This window comes from Rhea americana, unplaced genomic scaffold, assembly GCF_003343005.1.
Source record: "Rhea americana isolate MKP2758 unplaced genomic scaffold, rheAme1 scaffold_233, whole genome shotgun sequence".
NCBI lineage: Eukaryota > Metazoa > Chordata > Aves > Rheiformes > Rheidae > Rhea > Rhea americana.
The window spans coordinates 1,244,350-1,265,849 of NW_028186350.1; the positions used below are offsets into that span (position 1 = coordinate 1,244,350).

Sequence of the window (21,500 nt, forward strand, 5' to 3'; positions counted from 1 at the left end):
TGGGAAGTTGTGACCAAAATGATGCATCAACAGCAATCACATTGCCAAAAATTAGAATATTTAACCTCACCCTGTTTTCCTACCCACATTAAAGCCAATCAAGACCTGCTATTTTAGCAAGGTGTATTAAGCCTTRGGCTGTGTTTCGGAGCACATCAGGATGGTTACAGTGCGGCACAGTCTTGCTTACTTGTCTAAATAAGCTTGTGGTGCAAGTGAATGTTGGTAGCTCCGTCCTTGCCTGTTGGTAGCTCTGTCCTGCTTTCCTATCATAGCTTTCTTTTAAGGGTTTTGTTTAGAGCCTATGGCCCAAATGGCGTATGTTTGGCCCCAAAAATTTGGCATATGCCACGCTCTGGGAGGTGCGCGACAAATCTGGCTGACTTAGCACACCTCATACTAGCGATGCCAGCGGTTGTGGTGACCTCTAGCAGGGCTAGACTGTGGATGGGTCTTGGTGGGTCTCCAGCTCTTGAACCTTTGACTCTTCCATCTGGAGCCCTGTAGAATTAACTGTTAATCCTTACTGCTCTCAGCAGTGATTTATGAAGTGAATGTCAACAAACAACTTGGTTGATGTATTTTACCTAGGTGCTTTTTTTGTTTGCTTTTTGTAGCAGGGGGCATTGCAGTTTCTTTTGGGGAAAAAACAACATTCTTGATATGTCAAACAGTGGCACAGAACTCTTATTTCAGGCRTGCTACTGAATAAGAAATTTTAAAATTGAAAATTACAGCCTGCTGAGCACGTATCACATTTCAAAATATATATTGTAACATATATATATACATATATATTTTTATATATATATATATATAATGTCCTCTAACACAATTGTCATGGTAGAGCAAAGGAACCTTTGCCTTTTCCTCTTAATTAATGAGGTCCTCTTCCCCATGCTGTGTACATGACTTCTTGGATTGTATAACTTAAAATACGGATTAAACAAAGTGGGGGTGAAAAAAAATGGGGGAATTCATGTAGCTAAAGGATATTTCCAGAGCTGTGATAACTATAATTATGCAAGAGATTGTGCCAGAAAGGCCTGTTATAGCCTTATATATGTATATATAAAATAACAGCTGAAGTTTGAGGCTTTTCAATATATAGATTTTTAATCCGCCTATGTATGGCACTCTATGCTATATAATGTCATGTGATCATAAACCAAATGCTTCAGGGAAAATGATTAACCTACYGTATGTTTTCTTCATCTACTGAATAGCTTGTAAGATTTAGCAGTTGCACTTTTAAAAATTTTTACTGATGTCTGCTAGTTGAGTAAATGATTTAAGGTAGAAACTTATTGGGTCCACTTGTTTGAGTCGCTCAWGATATAAACCGATATTCATTCCAACCCTTTTTCCAACATGACTGAGCCCTTTGCATCTCTCCTGGGGCAGAGGATGGTGTTAGGGGACCACTCGAGATGCTCTCTGCGTGTACAGAAGAGAGGTCGGCATCGAATGTATCGGGCGCTCCTAAGGCTTCGCCTTGTCTTGCACTCCATTAAACCAAATTAAATCTAAATTTCCTCTTTAATGTCATCAAGCAGTTTGGCTTAGACAAAACACCTGCCTTCCTGCCAAAAGTTGGAGAAATGAGTTTGGGTTGCCTTGTTGTTCCACTTTCCCTTTTTCTCAAGTGTGTCTGAGGCTGGGCTTCCAGCGCATGCCCTGCTGTGGCCCAGGTTTAGGTGGTCTTAGCTGTCCTGTGGTCATCAAGGGGCAGGCTATGGTTGATCCCCAATTTGCCAAAGACCCCAATTTGGTTGCTTGGCTCCAAAATGGAAACTTTTTTTAAAAAAATAAATAAATAAATAAAACACCCTCTATCTTTATTTTCACAGCTCCTTCAAACATCTAATTGGTGGTCTAGATGACGTTTCCAATAAAGCCTATGAAGATGCCGAAGCGAAAGCGAAGTAAGTGTCAACTCGTTTTGCGTTCCGCAGCCTGTATTTATTGACAGCAAATCACAGTAACTTCAAAAAGGATTTTTTTTCCCCAACATAATTGTGTAAAATAGCATAGGTAGCAGTGAATTAGGCTCTTCCTCTGTGTTTTGTTTTGTTTTCTTCACGCTGGAGGGAACCTCTTTCTACCAGTCTTGCTCTCTCCATCCTTATGGAAGGAGCAGAGAGTGCCTGGTCTGACACTGGTGGCCAGTGCTCCCAGCATCTCTCTTAATAGCACTGCTCGAGTCCAGCAAAGCATTAGATTTAAAAAAAATAAAATAAAAATTGCGAAATAGTTTTCTTGACACGTTGCAAGATGAGAAATTAGAGAATTCTAAAACTTCAAGTAGTGAAGGAAGCTRTTTAATATGATTTATGTCTTTAAAGAATTTTTACAAAGCAGAAATGTCTTCAGAGAAGATGAATGTGAAATTGAGGTGTCGTTTTTCTGTGCATGCTGCAATTATTTTGATGTGAAGCAATACGCTCATCTAAAATCCTAGCCGTAAATATATGTTCCTTTGAAAAGTGAGCTGTTGTGTATTGTAATTTTAGAATATACTCAAAAAATCCCACTCACAATTCATTCTTGAGCTACAACTTGTTTTTTTTTTTTTTTTTTTTTTTTTTTTTTAAGAGGAACATGCTCTGATTAGAGTGGTGCTGAAGATAAACATCTTATTTTTCCTGTTTTTCTTTATATACAGTGACTTCAGTTTTCTTTTATCATTAGCTTTGAATCATGTGTTTAACTTTACTACTGTATTAAAGAAAAGGAGAGGGTTAAATGTTTTCTCGGGAAGTGTCGTAGTATTATTCAGTGATCTAAATTTCAAGTTTGCTGTTAAGTGGTGACCCCTCATTAATCTAGAGAGGTTTGAAATAGCATATAACGAAGGTATTTGGCACTTATGTGGAGAGAAAATGAGAAGGACCTAGATGGTTAAATTTGATGTTTTAGTGTCAGTGGTAGCTTATATAAAGCACTTTATGAAGTGTCAGTGGTAGCTTATATAAAGCACTTTATGAAGTGTCAGAAAATTAACCTAAGTGTCAGAAAATTAACCTAAGCAGCTCCAGAGAGAGGATCACAAGTAGCCCTGGCATCTGCTGTGATGATTTACTTATTTTATTACGTTTACTGTTTGGGTTATTTGCATTTCCATCAAAATAAAATGGAAGAAAATGTTGGTAATAAAATTGGGGCTTTTTTTTTAAAGTATTAACATAATAACATCATGCACAGACGCTTTATGAGATTACACCACAGTCCATTAGCACCAAGCAAAGTTTGCAAATAAATCTTGCCATATCCCATTTCGTAGTCTGTCTTCTCACATTTATGACTTTTTAGCTGTGTTATTAATAGAGTATTGTACAGTAATGTATTGCTACGGGCCACATTTATGCATGATGGATGATGTGGACAGATGATATTGGAAGACCAAAGGAGCTTTGTGACTTTTGGGGAGGACCTTTCAGGACACATTGTCCACTTAGCACTAAATCTGCTTTATAACATGCCTTTAAGGAGACTGCAGCCTTGGCCATGGTTTGGGTAAACTCTTGATTTTAGTAATTGGTAGACCAGTGTTGGCTGTAACATTTTTGAGCTTTTATCTTCAGTGTTCCTCTTCTTTTCTTCTAATGCCAAGGTCTTCGTACAAATGGAAGGGCAAAGTGAAGGCTTTCCAGTGATACAGGGATTGTTTCCCCAAAAGGCAGTTTGAATAATTTTTTTTCTTTTTTATAGCAACAGTTTAAAAAAATCTGAGGTCTGTGCTCGAACAGTGTCACTCAAGACCGTAGGTGGCAATGACGCTATTTCCCTTTGCACGTTGACATTTTGACTTTGAAGAAGCGGAAGGGAGCGGTGCTGTCCACCCTGCAAAGCATCGCAAAAGGAATGCTCTTTCAAAAACTATGGCATTTATTAGTCAAATAACGTATTCATGTTTGCTTGCCTTCTTGAAAACAGGTGCACGCCTGGAAAAAAAGATGAATAGAATAGTAAAAATTACCAAGTCACTTTTGAGAGTGGAGTGGGATGTATTGTAAGCTGCTCCGTAATGTCTTATTGCTCAAAAGTTGTTGTTTTGGTATCTGACGAGATAAAACCCCTCTGGGAGAAAAATAGACTTTGGAGGAAATCTAACCTTGATTCATTTTCATGCTGCTGTTAATTAGCTTCAGCTAATTGTCCTTCACAAGCTTATCTTTTCCAAGAGGAAGTCTGTGAAATGGAAGAACTTGGCATATAAAGCACATTCAGGTTCAGTAAAGGGCTCTGCTTGACAAAATTGAAATCACATAATAGGATTAGGTTTAGGGTTCCCCCCACGCACACTCCACCCTCCTCTTTTTACTTCCTTGTAGCCAGCATCTCATTTTCTGGGCTTGTATGGCAGATGACAAGAAATAGAAAAAACAAAAAGCCTTTGGATGGATAGAAATTTTCTATATAAACTTATCTCACYAGGTATCAGGTGGATCGAGATAATCCCTTGGAAGATCAGAAATTCGGCAAGCCTAGTCATGCATAATAAACACAAAAGAGATCATTTAAAGACTATTAGAGTGTCAAAGCTTGCTCCTGGTCGATATAGGCACGTGGGGTAGGGGGTGTTAATCTCTGCTAGAGCAACACTGCAGCCATAGAGCTGATGGAAAGGGTTGGTCCCTGTATGAACATGGTTTTGCTAAAGCCACCCCAGAGACTGTTTAAGCTATCCAAAATGACTTGCGTGGAAGCAGATAGAGCACCTGCTCTGTGCTGGAGGGAAATTTGTTAGTCCAGTAGTGGTGTTTCTGCAGGACGCGTCTGGGAGGGTGTGAGGCAGAAGTTATGAGGTAGAAGTTAAGTTCCAGATCTTCTTTTAATCCTCATGATTACAGGGAACATTAGTAAGAGCTGTAAATGCCTTAGCACCGGGRCCTATTTGCTTGTTTCCCTCTAATATCTTATTAGTATCACATTTTGGAGAGACATTTTCATGTTTTTTTGCAGGTGTGGGGTTGGCAGCTCTGCTTACATACGTTCTTGCRTTAAATCTCTTGATTAAGTTAAAAGTCATAGAGACATCTTCAGAGAAACAGTACAAAATCAGTGTACCACTTCTCAGCTATTTTCAAATAAGTTAACTCATTGACTAATTAATATTACAGTTGCATCCTTACCGGCATAAAGGTGAGTGAAACAAAGATGCGAGCATTTAACTTGGCTCACTTTCCAGAAAAACAGAAGCTGTTTCAGTAGAACAACGCTTCCGTCCCAGTGCCAGGCTCAGGTTCAGCACACGCTGCCTGTTATTCTGTGCAGGAAGCAAATGTCTAAAGGAGAAAACCTTTATGTATGTAGATTAGTTCCAGGTGGATCCACTACTGAAACCCTCAGAAATCCAAGAGGAAACAGGTGGTTTTTAATGCAGTTATTGATGCTGAGTGCAAACACTTTGGAGAATGCTATTAACTCTGTGCATACTAATCACTTCTGTTGGGGTCTTTCCCGCTTGGAAGACTCCTGAAGTTAATCACCATGCACCACCTTAACACTGTCACCAGAGGAGGTTCCCCTCTAGCTTGGTGCCGCCTTTATCTGACGTGGCTATAGCAAGGGAGAGCCCTCTGCCATGTCACAGAGACAAGGATGGCGACGAGGTGTCACCCCACTGGCAAGCCTGAAAAATTGGCAGCTGCCTGGGTTTTACCCAGCCAGACAGCGTATCCGTGTGGATGACCAGGTTCCCTGCACTCATTTTTCTCCTGTTGCATCCAGAATTGTCTGCTGAGGTTCATCACCTGTGCTAGTGGGGCTTGAAGTTAATACCCTACTGAAGTGAGGACACCTTCTTAATGCGATTGCTTGAGGCTCTCTGTGGACTTAGGCTGTCTTGACTGCATTTTTCACTCTTCCTCTTTCTAGCTGTTTTGCAGCTCTGGGGACCTACAGCATTATACTCGAAGCTGAAGTTGTCTCCCTCTGATATCACGTGAGGAGGCAGGGACCTTTGTGTAGATGTCTGGTGCATCTTCCTTTCCTGGCTGCTCTGGCCTCAGACTCTCTTCATCTTTACTTGATCGGTGCTTTTCATATAGGGCCTTGGAATAGCTCCATCCAAATGTTTTGTTTTATTGACCAGAGGAGTCAGTTTTGTCATTTTAACCTTCTTTCTTCACTAAATATATTCGTAACAAAGCATCCTTCTAACAGTTTATTGACTTAGACTTTGGTGCAGTTTTGGTTGCTGTTAATATATATTTTTTTTTCTGTTTTAGATGCATGCTTTCCTTTTTACGTTTTTTTCCCCTTCTATTTTGAGTTTAAAAGTAGAGAGTAGAATTGACTTCGTTTTAATAAGAATAATATAAATACAGCTTTACAGTTTGAGCCAGTGGGATGCTATAGTGCCCTTTCTCTTGTCCTTTCATTGCTTATAAATGGTAATATGTACCAAGATACCAAGTATTTTTTTTTTAAGGTGCCAGTTTAGAAAGACTTTTGGGCTTGCCAGAGATAAGCATGTGCTTGTGCCTGGCTGAACTGACACTTGCTCCTTATGTCTTAGAGTGACTGGTAGCCGGTGTTCAGATGCCATCTACCGTTTAAGACGTTCCCTGTGCTGCGCCTGAAGCATTATGTTTTGCAAGATGAACTCTTCGTATCCCAAAATCCATCTCGCTTCTCCCTGGTCAACATGTTAAAAWGAGAAAATGGTTTCAAGTGTCCTCTGTTGCTCCTCAGGGGTGTTTCTTGGAAGGCTGCTACTGGGTCTCTACTATTTCTTTCCTATATAGGTGCTTCTTTTTCTTTGTGAGTTTTTTTTATTATTTTTTTAATTTTTTTTAGGTAGAGATTGTCTCTGAAAGATGAATGTTTATTGCATGTGGATAGGTCCGTGTTAGTACAGATCAACAAGAATAGATGTCAGGTCCTTGTCACCATGAATTGATTCTCCATGAATCAAAAGTACATGCATTTTGGTGGACTTTTGCTTTGAGTCTGATTCCATGGACTGAATATTAGATAGCATTTGGAGCACACTAGATCAGCCCCTGAAGCACATCTCCTGGTTTAAGTCTGAAAGCAGGCTGGTGCCCTTGTACCATCTCTGAGACATGAGCCAAACGGTGCGGGAGGGAACAGCCAGGGGACTTGCTGCGAAAGCACGCTCCTGGTCTCAGTTAAAATGCATCTTAATGCACCTTGTGTGTAAGGACTGCTGTTTGTTAATTATATAACTGTAGTATTCAAAGACTGCTGGCAGTGATTTGGTCGTAATTATTGTATGCCAGTATTGTAGACATCTGGTCTTCGCTGGTTTATGGCTGCCAGGGTTCAAGTTCCTGCCAACTTCTTTATAAAGGCTGGATTTGGCCCTAATGATCTTTACTGCACAAAAAATGTGCCATGTTTCCTGGCAGCCTGTGGCTTACTTTCTTGAAAACACCTGTTTTGGTGAGGTGGGAAAGCTTTGCATGCAGATGCTTCATCTGCAAGTACAGTGGTGCACAGTGCTGGACAATATAACCAGCCCATGGGTTTGGGGTGAATGTTGTCCAGTTCATCTACGAAATACTGTTGTGTATTAGGAAAGGATTACTTTGGGTTTGTTGTTTTGTTTTCTTTTAGGAAAACGAGCTATTTTCTGGCTTGCGGTGTTGCAAAAGTTGGGACAGCGTGAAGAGCTGTAGTAACTGGCTCCATCTCCCTCTGTGTCAATTGTTTTCTGAATTAGTGAACATATGGGAACTAGCTTTTGCCTTGGCTGTGTGTGCCAGAATGAGGAGGAGGGAGGGGGAAAAAAAAATCTGGAACACCTTAAAAGAGAAGGGGAAAAAATTGTTAATGAAAAAGCAGAGGTTGCAGTCAATTTTTTTTAAGCTGTATAAACAATTAAAGTAATTCTGCTTAGTGTTGCAAAGAAATCAGGATTGAGCCTAGCATATTACATGCATTTCATACATTTTTAAGTCTATATGAGCTTAAATGTGCTGCTATTTTGGGGGGGAGTAGGGGGGGAAGAAAGCACTGAGAACATAGTTTTGACTTTAGGTAGTGTTATTTGACTGCTGGTATGTGTGACTACTTCTTTCGTTTGGAGAATTTTGCATGTAACAGAGCTGGGCCGTAAATCGCTTGTAATTTCCTACTGAAGCCAGCTGTAGTTTGTATCCAAGTTTAACCATCAAATTTTCCCAATTGTTGGAATAAATAGGTGCATTACTCCTGCAGATAYCGACACTGGGTACACTTTTATGGCTTCTTTCCTCTTGAGGAGAATGCACTGTGTAATGCACTATGTAGCTCACAGGGAATACATTAAATTAGCTTTTAAAAGCAGGTCACTTTTATTTGGGTAATAATCTGTATGCCTTTTCTCTTCTAAACCTGACCGTTAGATATAATAATGAGCTGTATCAGGTGTCAGCTTGGAATGCTAGCAAAAAAAARATAAAAATAAAGCAAGCTTTTGTAGTATTTTGGTGCGTTTGTTTTATAAAATTAGGGCCCATGCTAACTCGGATGAAATAAAAATGCAGCAGAAAAGCTTCCGAAAGCTTGAGTGCCGTTCTGGAGAAAATGGAATAACGTTGCTGTGACTGCACATAGCTGCTCAGCAGTTCCCGTTGAGCATGATAGAGCATGATGGAAATGTAGATCTGCATTTTAAAAACATTAGCCATTTTTTTGGTATTTATCTAACTATTCTTCTGGGCTTGYTTAGAATACTTTACGAAACCCAGTGTGGTCACATGCAGCTTTGTGTAGCTCAGTCATGGTAGGTTTGAACAGGACTTTTTGGCACAATTTCTCATCCATGAGAAACAGAGAGGAGAAGGTTGCGTTAAAACATTTCTGCCTGTTTTTTTGGGCTGGACATCAGGCATTCTGTGCATTTTTAGAGCTGTCCCAAAGACCATATAAAGAGCTCTGATATTACTATGCTACTGGAATATGGGCTAGTTGGGTCCCACTTGCATCAGAAGGACTTTAAATGATAGATAGGCACTCGAATGGAGTCAACTCAGTGGTACTTCTGTCCTGATTTTAGAGAAGCTGGAAATTGTTTGGGTTATCTTGTTGCTTTTCTGGCTCTGGCCTTACCTACTAGACCAGTTGTCCCAAGTTGTACCTGACCAACTCTTAAAAGAGTCTTCTAGASGGGTTATATGGGCTCCAGTATGGGCAGCAACGTTGGAGGAAGAGATAAGGGGAGCCCARTCTCCCTGGTGCTGACTTCCCTTGGTGGAGCTGGAAAAGGTGTTGTCAGAGAAAAGAAATGAGTTTCATCCTATTTACCTTTTAAAAAAATAAAATAATTTGAAAAAAAAACTTTAAAAACCTTTTTCGGGATGTGCTGTGATGGGAATAGCTATAGGCAGAAAATTCTGAATTTTTGGTGCATGCAGTTGTTGGAAAAGAGCTAAGTGGCAGATCTGTGTTTCAAAGATGAGTGAAAACTAATAAATAATACATTTTTAAAAATATACTATTTTTTCCCCTGGGAAAATTGATAAGCATGGTACCCAAAAAGCGCATAGCAAATTCGCTTGACCCTCCCGCACAGTAATTGTGTTAAATTCAAAGATGAAATTCAATCACTGAACTGTGAAATGGAAGAAATTTAATCCTGCTATAAGTGAGAACTTCAATACAGCCTTAACTTCAAACTTACCATTGACACCTCTGTCGCACTAGCAGCTGAGATGCCAAAGCAAAACGCTCTTTTCTTTACCTTCCTCGCTGTAAAATAAATAMWTTYTTTAAAAAATGTATTTCTTCTAAAAGTTCAAGCTAATTTTTGGATATAGCTTGCAGTCTTTTTCCTATACTTTGTTGCTAATTGCAGTCCACATAAAATTCTGCTTGCATCTTACACTTATTAATAACTAATGTAAGCAATACTGGATTGCAGTGGCACTTATGTTGCAGATTGCCTTGATGGCAAGACTTGTCTTAAAATTCCTATTAATTTGGCCAAATCTGAAGCACCTTAAAATCCAATCTTCCCCGTTATTTTGGATTGTCATGGGACTGTTGTAATTAAATCTGTGATGCAGAGTAATGGGAGTGAGGRGTTCCTAGCTCTATCGGTACCATCATGTGCAAACGCACTTATGCTCCGTCTTTATGGTCTCTTAAGCTCTGCCTCATTTTTAGGTGTGATTTTGTTTTTAGGGTCGTTGTACAGAACGCACCAAACGACGCAATTTCTCACTAATGAAACAAGGGGTCAGTCTGATACAAGGTTGATAAAAGCATGCTCAAAAAAGCATTTTGGGACTTGCAGTCGCAGCTGTGCTCCTAAGCAAGGGAGGTTTGCTCAGATGTCTCCTGATCCTTTTATGCTTCTCAAAGATGCTGTCTCATAAAGGCACGTTTCTTGCACACTGCGATTTTTAATGGGCTGCTCCCTTTTATTTCATTTTAGAGACTGTTTCTGGGCCTAAGCAGTATCATTCATTTTTGGCCAAATATGTTCTTATCACTCTGCGTTCCCTTAGGAGCCAGTAGTAAGAAACGTGCTGCCAGGATGCTGGTAAGCTGCGACTCCTTTTCCATGTAGGAGAGGGGCAGCTGCTCCTCAGAAATACCGTTTGCACRGAAAAGGTAACTTTTTCTATGCTTCAAAACATTAGCCATGTCTCTCTGAACTTCCACAGCTTCATAGCTCGCTTTCGTATGTCATACGCTTAGGGAGATCAGTGTCTCAAGTTCCTCTTGAGAAGATATGAAAGCTGTTTTATGGTCCCGTTATCACCTCCACAGCTTACAAATAAGCTGTGCTAATAATTAGGCAATAACGGAAGCATTACAGTTTGCATTTGGGTCAAGTTTTGTCATGAAAATATTTAKTAACCATTGAGATGGGCTTAGTCAAGGCATTACCTACCGCTTGCGTAAGATAGCAGAGCAATAAGAAAATAAAGCTCCAAAGTTCACGTCTTGCCGGGGGGGGGAGGGTGTCTTGCATGCAAATTATTGCTGTTTCAAATGCTAAATGTTGCAGCTGACATTTAAAAAAGGAATTGCTTTTATCTTTTATGGTTACCGTGTTTGCAAAGGGTGAAGTCCTCCAAGAGCGTTGGTAAAGCCTTGTGGTGGCCATCTCCTGCGCTCGGCTCCTCGCGAAGCCCCACTCTAAAATTAATTATCATCAAATATTCCTCTGGCAGACAATGAAAACAAATCCCTAGTAACCTCAGATTTCTTTATGTGAATTTGTTAAATCCAGCAGCAAAATTACAGATGTCTTCTCTTGTTTTTGCCCGAGTCTCAATCTTTTTTTTTTTTTTTTTTTTTTTTAAGCAGCAAGGTTTTGTCATTGCCTTGCAACACAGGACCGCTACTATTTATTGCTTTTGGAAAGAGGGAAAAAATATTCAGGCTTTCCAGGAGAGAAATAGAAGGCAGAAAGTCTAGAAACAGGAGGTCCTACACCTTYCCTTTCCTAACGTGTACTGTAAAAGGCTGGTGACAGTTTCAGACGTGGATGTGTGTCTAGAACAAGGGATCTCTTGAGTGAAGGGTCATTTTACAGCCTCTTTTGGTCTTTTTGCTGGAGTCTCTTTGGCCTCCAGCATTTTGCAGTATTGTTTTGGACATGGAGCGTGGGGCAGAAACCCCATTCCAATGTTTGCTTGACATGCAACATCTCTTATGCCATTTAGTAGGAGCACGATAAATGAATTGTCCTTGTGCTTCAGTGGATGTTGGATGTCGTATTTTGACATAGATTTTGGGGGGGTCCCTGTGTTCTGGCTGTGAGTCGGTAAGAAATCTGGTTACATAGGCATTCCATGCCATTGAAGTTAATTCTRTCTGGAGTGTTTATTTTGGTTAAAAGCTGAACACCAGTGAGRTATTTGTATATGGGTGAAAATACGCTTGCTTGAAACCTGACCTCGTTTTAGAAAAAAGTCTGCATAAATTCAAATATTTCTCAAGGTTATTTTAGCACTGGCTTTTTAGTATTATTCAGAACTTTACTATCTCTTCCATTTTCAAAAGTCTTGTTTATGTGAAGGATTCTAGTATCCTAATAGCAGTTCTCTGTGGCAATCAAATCACTGATTTTYCTGAAGTCCTGCATCTTTAATAAATGACCTCATGTAGGTTTTTAAAGCTAGCTCTGTTCAAAAAAAAAAAAGAAAAGAAAAAAAAACAGTAATGCATTGAGCATGGTTTTGAAGAATTGATTTGCTTTGTTCGGAAAATTACTTTTACAGTAGGTTGGGGACCTGGGTTTGGAACGTTCCTTGTGCTGTTGTTGCCAAAGCCATTAATATTTTAGATAAGTATAAATACAGAGGGGCCAGCAGTATGCAGAAGGCTTTGTTCATTTGGGTCRGGCAGATGGCTGCAGCTGTCTCCTGCGTGGACCACCTGGCCAGGCTTTCATATGAAGCYGTTGGGGGTCAGAGGAGCAAGTTGCGGGCTACGGCTCAGCTTGCGTTCATCCTTGAGAGCTGGGAGCTCATCGCCGGGTCTGGGAAGGGCCGCTCCGTGAGTCTAGCGGCAGTGAGGAGTTCTGGTCCGTCCATCATCTGCAAGCTCCTTCTGCAAGACCACCTTGGTCTTGCAGATAGTCCCATGGGGCAGCAACGGTTCCTGCTCAACRTTGCACCCTACCCCACGGTATGCAAGGTTCTAGCATCGTACAGGGAGGCTGGAGACCAAGCGTGAGGCCTTTGAGGTCAGAAGGATGCAGGGCTTTTTGGTAGTGATGATTATACAGGAGCCCAAAACAGCACTTTGACTGAAAATCCTGGAACAATCTTACGGGACTGTGGGGTACTTATAAAATGAGCAAACTCAGACAGCAATACTTAAAATATTGGCTATGCAGAAAGGCTGCATTTTTTTTCAAGCAGCTCTTCAGGGAAGAGCTGCATTCCCCGGGTCGAAACCCATTTAAGATGATAAAAATCCACCTTCCAAGGTCCTAAATCTCCATTGAGTTACTGATTACTGCCTCATTCCTTCAATGCATAGCTCTGGTGTYGCTCTGCAAGAATCGACCGTAATTTGGGGTGGTCGGGGAATTTGGGATCAGACCTTCAGCTAGGGAGAAACCGTTTTGTTTGTTCAGAGAACAAATGCTGGGAACGAGCTTCGGGAATAAAACGGTCTAATCTAGGAAACGATCCACTTTCAGAGAGTGCTATCAGTCTTTTAATAGTCAGCGCTCGTTGATTGCTGTCTCTTAAAAAAAAAAAAATTATATTTGCTGTGTTTAGTTGATAAGGTGTAGCATTATCTGGCTCTTCTGTGAGAACATTTCTCTTCCCCAGTGCCTCTTTTTCATATTTATACATCTAATAAACCATCATGCTGTCAGCTTAGACCTGTGCGTTTGGATTTTGCTCTTTAGTCTCAGTTTCTATGGGAACCCAGCCCGGTACGACGGTAGAGAATAAAGAAAGGAAGAGAGCTCTTCAGAGACGTAACTCCGCGTCTCTGCACAATTTCCCAGGATTAGGTAGCATCCGCAAACGACCGCAGTAGTCGCATTGGAGCCAAATCAGCTGGGAAGGGGAAAATTGGTGCAAGTTAAATGTGAGAAGGTTAAGGGTAATTGAGTTTCTCTATGGGAGCAGGGCTTGGGGGAAGGGGAAATCTTGCTTTCAGGAATGGTGTGGGTTTTTTTTTTTTTTTTGGCTGGTTTTATACTCTTTTGCTTTGAAAATACCTGGCCAATACTTTAAGTTTACTTTTCTGATCAGGGAATAACGATGACTTGCTTTCTTTTAGGGCTGCTTTTGTGGAAAGGGCTCCACCACACTAAAAAGACTCTGCATTTGGTATAGCTCCTGAGTTGAAAACGTGTTACGTTCATAGACAATTGCAGAGGTTTTGTGAAGAAACATATATTCTAGTTAATATATTATCACTTAGTATCCACCACTTCAATAGTTGTCAGTGAACCCAGGCGAGCAATGCAGATTAGCTGAAATAATTAGCAGGAAATAATTAGAAAAACCTCCTAAGGACACGTCCCGCAGTGCCACGGTGYGTTAATGAGTTCCTTAGGAGACGCTTGCATTGCTAACTGACTTGGAAGAATGCGAACGTAACATTTTGAATACATAGGGTACAGTCTGCGGTGTTTCTGTCGTACTTTTTTGCAGTATTTTTGCAGCATTTTTGCAGTAATTTCCCATTTCCTGCTTGCCCTGAGGAGTGCCTGCCTCCATACTCCTCAGCAGGCACCAAAACACACGTGTCAACAGATGAGGTTGAATTCTGTAATTCAAAATTGCTTTCTTAATATACTTTTTGCTCCCTTTTCTTTGCACTATTTCATAATTCACAGCCATAGGCTTTCCTACGCTCTGACCTGAGCAGGTTAATACTGCAATTGCATTGCAATAACCCTTCTCTTGGCAWCTTTTCTTCTGCCTTCTGTGAAGTTGGTTGGGGATGTTGATTTATGGTTAGTAAGTTGTAGCATTAGATGAAGAAATTTCATGGCTTCTCCTGCTCCCACTGTGTGAATCTGTTGGGTTGGTAGGAACAAGGTGGTTAAAACCCTTTGACTGTTCAACGGTGTTGAACAGCCGCCATGAACAACCTTGGGCAAGTTGCTTTTCTCTGACCCCTGGTCCGCTGATCTGAAAAACAATACGCAGCCTTTCGGATCTGCCAATGAACGTAATACATCAGAAACTGATGTTGTTATGCCTCTCCGTTGCTCCACACTGCAATGTCAGGGTATGTCTCAGCATCTCTTTTCAAAGCTCCTTGAAATGTTTTTTCTCTGTGCTTCATAGTCACTTCATCTTTGCAGCAAAGTGATTTAWAAATCATCTGTGCAAACAGTAGTCAAGTGTCGAGCGCCTGACCTCTCAACACAGCATCTAGAAAGAGCTTCCTGCCTGTGTCAGGAAGCTGGCTAAGTGTGCYTCCCTTCTTAGGCATCTTTATACAGTCAGCGTTACCTCCCCGTTCATATACAGTTGCTATCTGTTGGCCAATAAATTGCCTGTGTGRTTTCTATCTCCTTTACGAAGATGGGAGTACGTAATGGGAGTGACRTATTTATATATTTTCTTTGCAATATGAGAAAGCCTTTTCCAGATTGCACTTGTCTTGGGCAAATCCGTRTCCTGGTGTGTGATTTCTCCTGCTATACGACCATGCCCTTCTGTCCRTGGCAACGATGTGCTCTGCAGCCCTTACCGCCTCCCAGCTGGTCCTTCTGCTGCTGCCCATCTGTGCAGATGCCTTTGGTGGGAGATTGTCAAGTCATGGCTTATGGCAGTGCTGAGCAGGGTACAAAAGGTCCTTGCTCTTAACCACCTCCACTGGAGGTTTTGGACCTCTCCATTGATTTACGTGGTGGAATTAGCAGTTGGCAACTCCAGAAAGGCTTGTTAAAGACATGGCCCAGTTACAATGACAGATTTGATTACTCAGTCTAGGTTTACGCTTCTGCCTGGGTAACAAGTGGGTCAATAGGAACAGAGGTCTTTTTGACAGGTGACCTTTTGGGGCTTGAGAGGCTAGGGGAGGAGCTGTATCACAGCAAGAGGAGCTTGCTGGTATCTGATATGGGGTAGGACATTTTCAGGGATCTTGGATGGGCTCTACTGTTGGCTGGAGATGACTTTCAGCWGACCAGATTTATCAATCTGACTTATCACTGGGCTGGTCATAGCATAACAGCTATGGCAGAGAGCAGGTGGTCACAAGAAGAAGTTTTCTGTGTACTAGATGTCCTCACTGTAGACTTTGAGGACCCAGGCATTAAGTTGAGTAGTTGTGAGAATTTCTGAAATGAAACACAGACTCCAATTCAAATGCCAGGCAGGGACTTCACCTCCCTCTTTCCTTAGCAACCGCAGGGTCTCTTTCTCCAGCCCACACAGGAAGAGATGAAAGAAGAACACAACAACGATCTCAAACCTCTGAACTTGCATTCAGAAAGGTCATCTGCTGTGCACTGACTGCTCACTTTAGCTACTTGACACTGAACCTTTTGGTTTATGGAGAGAAACATAATCTCTCTGGTTCACTGGTACCAACTCCTACTCGCATCCCAGCGTGGGGACACAGGAGCCTGAGATTTCCTCTCTGCGCTCACACCACTCATCTCCAAAGCTGAGGAGAGGCAGGCAGAGCTACATTTCTTCTGGTGTCCTTAGACTTCTTGATTTCCCCCAGTCCGTGACTTGTATTTGGGGTTGTCCTAAGTAGGCACCCAGCATTTATTAGTGTTCTAGGGGAATATTCAGAATATATCAGGATGCTTTCAAGAACATAAAAGCTGAAGGAAACTACTCTAAACTGCTTWCCCTCCTGCAGGAGACGGGCATTTTGGCAGACCTCTTACCCCTTGATTCGGGTGTAATGAGGAACGGCTGTAAAAACTAAGAACATTGCCAGGATTAAATGAAAAATGTCACAGGACTTATGGTTTGAAGCTGCTGTAGCACAGTTGTGTCTGGAGTGATCCAGTGTGAAATAATACAGGCATGAAGAAGGTATAATAGGAAGCACTGAGCTATCAGAGCAAGGTGATTTTGGGGAATATTATCTAGCCRACAAGATGTGACCACAGAAGTGGCCTACGCTTCGTTTGCCTCAGGAACTGAAGCGGAGTAAGTGGTAGCATGTAGGCCTGATGTTTGAGGGCCAATATTGTTAGGTCCTAAATGCTTAGTATCATGAAGGAATGACTCTGGCCCCCATTTCACTTTCTGGGGAGCGAAGACATAGCAGGAGGGAGTTGCGTTTGGTGTTACCTGTTACCTTTGGTGTTACCTTCATGAGTGCTGGGGCCTATCATGCTGACGACATGCAAGCAAGCCGTTCTTTAAAGGGGGGGGGGGTGCATTTACTCTGGTGGACCTCATCAAGTTTATCCATCTCCCATAGTGTTTTCCACGGAGCTGATCTCRAAAAGAAAATGCAAAAAGAAAGGTTCAGTGCACACGTTGTGTTGTAGTAAAAGCAGTAAGTGTTGCTGGAGAGTAGGCAGAGAGGTTGAGAGCTATTCYGTGGGCCACTATCGCCTGAGCTGGAGTGAAAGCAGCTGGCGTTGAAAGCGGTGGGAGAAAAGCCATTCAAAATCGTTCTATCCCTCCTTGCCTCCCTAGAGGAGAGGTTTCACCGCAGTGTTAGTGCAGCTTGGAGCCCCAGTAACCTCAGWAATACCGTGACTGCTGTGCAAAGGGCTATTACAGCAATTCCAGGTCTTGCATGGGCTGTTTATAGAAGATTTAAAAACTACCAGGGGGAGAGGAGGGGGAAAAAAAGTATTTTTACTCTCAAATACAAYGAGACAGTAATCTATTTAAAATCAGGTTTTATTTTACTCTGCTACATACAGACATTCATAATTCCCGTGTGTCGTTTAAAGGATGAGTTCTGACCTTGACTGAGTTGCCTATTATTAATCAAGAATCAGCTTCATTTTACGCTGAAGAGCCTTATAGTAAAATTTCACGATTATCCTTGTTCAACGCGCGGCTGAGTTCAGCCCTCTTCTRATTCGTTTTCCGTTCTGCGGTGCAGCATTAGAAGCTAATTCCAAGCCACCACTGCTAATTCCAGGAAACGAAGAAGTCGTTAAGGCTCTCTGGGGAGTTTCAAGTGACAACGTAGCCATTAGCAGAGGGGGAATGGAGGAAGATGATCTTTATCAGAAACCAAGTGTTTGGCTGTATAGTTATAATCGACAGTGCCTATTTACCTTTTTGACCAAGTATTATTTTTGTTGCATTAAAAAAAAAAGTGTTATCAGGGCTCGTCACATTCTTGGTGAGCAGCAGTTATGATTTTTGCGTTTCAGTGAAGATGCTAAAGGGAGGAAAAAAAAACCTACTGCTTAAAGGAAGTGCATGTTCCTCTTTGAGATACGGATCCAACTTTGGCATGGTTTTTTGTGTTTAGGGCAACCAATACTGGATGTGCGTTTGCGATGCAGTGTTGCGACAAAAAAACGGCAGCTTTCCTGCTCTTGAAGCCCTTGCCGTGGAAAAGGTGCTCATGTAGCTGCATCTGCTATGGACTTTCCTCCACCCGAGGCAGGAGGGGAGAGTGGCCAGAGCAGAAGGCTGCAGGGAAGTATTTTCCTGTGCTCTGCCTGGACCCACACACGGATTCAAAGTGTCGTAACTGGCTGGTGAAACACATATCTTTGCTGCTGCATCTGCTCTGTGTAGCTTCGGCCATCAGCAGGACTGTGCAAAGTGGGGAGAGGCTATTACAAAAGAGGTTTCATTTGAAATAATCCCCTTTATCGTAAGCTACCGTTGCAGGTGTTGTGTTCATTTTGCTGCAGAGCTGCGCTGGAAGAAGTGTCTATCTGACTTTTCTATCTGGTGGCCAGGCCATTTAATTTGCTGTTTGCTACTTCAGCACCCGGCTGACCTTGCCTAGGGATGCTTCTTGCACTGCCAAAATCAGCAGTCGCGTCCACCCTCCATGTACTCTAGATACCGGGWTCGTTTTGACGTGTGAAACTCCCTTCATGCAATGCCTTTATGATAGGTACTGCTAACCCTCCTGAGGTTCAGCATAGGTGGGAAGGGGCATGAAAAGCTGCCCAAATCTTGGACTGTTGTTATCAGCTCATCTGCCTTCCATCAAGAAATCTCGGAAGGTGGTACAGATGTTAAATGCAAAGCCAGCACCCCTGCCCTAGGAGGTTTGAMCCTCAAATTGCTGAGAAGAGTATTCAAGGGAAATATCCCTATGTGCTTGCCCTGCTTTTTTTCCTGTGCATCCTCTTGGTCGTTCTTAAGAGCAGAGTGCTGAGCAGAGTGGATCTTTACCTAGATCCCAAACATCCATTCTTAAATRCGTTTCGGAGTATATCTTCATTTTACGAATAAGGAAACGGGTATGGAGAGATGAAGCAAATTAGCAGGAGTCAGAAAAGGAAAAGCCAGCTCAGAACTGGAGCTGKCACCTTTCTATTCCTGCCTCCAGTTCAAAGATCTAAATGTATTGGCAGGGAAGGAGGTGGAGTGGGAAAAAAATTACTTTCTGCTTTAGTGAACTAACATCAGATTGTTATGGCAACACGCAAGCATATTTTTGCATTTCTGTTTTTAATTGTGAAACAGTCTGTAAAACTTAGATGCTTAAATATGGAGAAGAATTCCTTATAGCAGATGATAGKCATCTCTGCTCCAGATGTTGAGCATGTAGATACTTTCCAAAAAATGAATTATCCTGAGGAAGTTGTATCTCCCTTTCCTAAGGAAATCTTGAAAATGCCAAATTACAGAGGTGGGCTTAAAGTCAGAGCGCAGCAGCTTTMTGAAAGAATGGTTTCTGAAAGAAACCATGGGGACATGGTTTTATCATGTCCCCAAACTTGTTTGAACGAGCACTTAGCAGCCTGCCTGAGGTTCGGCCCACACAGAAACCGAGAAGTGTTGAGCTGTGTTCGTTTAACGTGTAACTCCCTTTTTTGATCAGTAGGAAGGTAAGAGTATCTTTATTGGATTAGGCCAGGCGTCCACTTACCACATCCCCAGCAGTGCTCAAAGCTGTATGCAAGAGGAAGAGCAAAACTAAGGAGTATGGATATATATGGTGCTTCCTCCAAGAACCTTCTGAACCTCCAGCCATCCTTGCCACRGGGTTTTCTCAATTCAGAGTCACGCAGAAGCTTGTCCCTACCTGATTGCCCTTCTCTGAATAGTTCATGTTATTACTATTTCAGTACTTGAGTGGGCAAGGATGGTATGTTGTTCTAGAGGTATGGGGGTATGGTAGATTTGTACAAATGCAGGTTGTCTTCTGATGCTTTCCTGGTAATCCCTGAAGTTCAGGTCATCTTTTGATGACCACTGAGCAGTGAGCTGAAGCTTTCAGGGAACTACCTATCATAAATTTTAGAGCCTGCTCCTGAGTGGGTCCAACCATCTCAGAGCCCATCTTTTGATATTAGAAGTTTTGATAACTTTTTCTACGTGTATGAGTTTATATTTCATTTCATCTGACATTTCGTTAGCGAGTTGCTGAATCTCTTAAGCTCCTGTTGCAGCTTTTTGCGGTTAGCCCTGTTTTTTGTTTGCTTTTTCTTTTTTTCTTTTTCTCCCCCCCCCCCCTTTTTGGGGGTGGTTTCTGAATAATTAATGTCAACAGAAAACCTTGTCACTTTGCAATTGAACCTTTTGCCAGGCCAGCTTTGAATCCATTGAAGGGCACAGCACCCTGCAGGATCTCTGGTGACTGCCTGCTTTCTGATGCTGACCTCCAGCCTCTGAAGCAGTTATTTATCTGTGAGATCTTTCCTTTTATCTCCTGGCAGCTTAGTTGCTTTAATTGCCTTGCTGAGGAACCTTATGAGATGACTTTTTGGAAATCAAATGGGCTCTGTCGAGTGTCCTGACACTTGTTTATGGCCCCTTCTATACCTCCARTAGGTTTGTGAGGCATACATCCCTTTTCTCTTTATGAAAGACAACATATCAACTTTGTTCCTGTATCCTCTAATTCCACTCCTTATTCTAATTTTATTCTAGTTTTCATGTTACRATCCATAACTTCTCAGGTCACCTCTGTAAGCTTTTTTTTTTTCCTTTAAATACTAGTTTGCCTAYTGGGAAACCAGTGTGTGTGCATCAGTCAGCACATAGGTACCCTCAATGTATTTGTGCTACCTTSAGGAAAGGTATTTAGGGAACCTACGGTGACCTTGGAGTGCTGCAGGTAATGCAGGAAGCAGAAGTAGGGGTGCATTGCGGGTATTTTTAGGGTGCATGGAATACAAGGATAACTAGGAATATTGTGGTGGGTAGAAACAGGGGAAAGATGAGGATGCTCTCATAATTAGGAAGAGCTGATGCTGATAAATTGTAATCATGGTTGATGCTCTTCTGTAAGGAAGCCTTAAGTAGACAGAGAAAAGAAGGAGTAAAATTGTAGGAGAACAGCAATATTTTRTCAAAATGGCCTGGCATTGATTTGTAAAGCTAAGCTGCTAATAAACCTAAATACAAATTAAAGTTTGAGTATACTAAGAATGTCTCCTGAAGGCAAGACCTTGCTAAAGCTCTTTTAAGCATGTAGGTTTGTGGCAATGAGCTGAAGCGTTGCTTACAGAAACGTGGGATTTTTCTGCCCTCCAGTGGAAGTATGGGGAAGTGCCTTTCAGGATTTGTCACTGCTGGAAAACTCGTGGAAGCCTGCAAAGGGGTGGTAAGAAGCTTCCTGGAAACTCATTCCTTGAATTATCATCGGGACTCAATGATGCCAATCATGTTCAACTCATAGGGTGCCATGAGCCCATATCCTAAATGAACTGAACCCTGTGGGAGGTGTGTTAGGAAATATCTCCAAGGTCTGACCAGTTGCTGAACTACTGTGACTCATGGAAGATGAGCATTCTGCCTGCTAGCTTCCTGCTGCTCCCAGATGAAGACAACTTGCATCCCTTTTCAGGCTTGGGGATTATGTGCAGTAGAAAAAACTTGGGTTTTGGGGTGGCTTGCTTGATTTGGTTTGTTTTCTTTTCCCCCCTAATTAGCACATGATAATAGTCAAATGTCAACAGAGCACTTGTTAGTTTTCACATGTGT

The 21,500-nt window shown here is 41.8% G+C and overlaps 1 protein-coding gene across 1 annotated transcript in view; it reads left to right on the forward strand.

Moving 5' to 3' along the window:
- Positions 1 to 21,500, forward strand: part of PRKG1 (protein kinase cGMP-dependent 1) — a 377,911-nt gene that overhangs the window by 308,177 nt on the left and 48,234 nt on the right. The window contains exon 8 of the mRNA XM_085306160.1: positions 1,851 to 1,925. Within this exon, the coding sequence (XP_085162286.1) occupies positions 1,851 to 1,925 (75 nt within the window). The remainder of the gene's footprint in view (positions 1 to 1,850; positions 1,926 to 21,500) is intronic.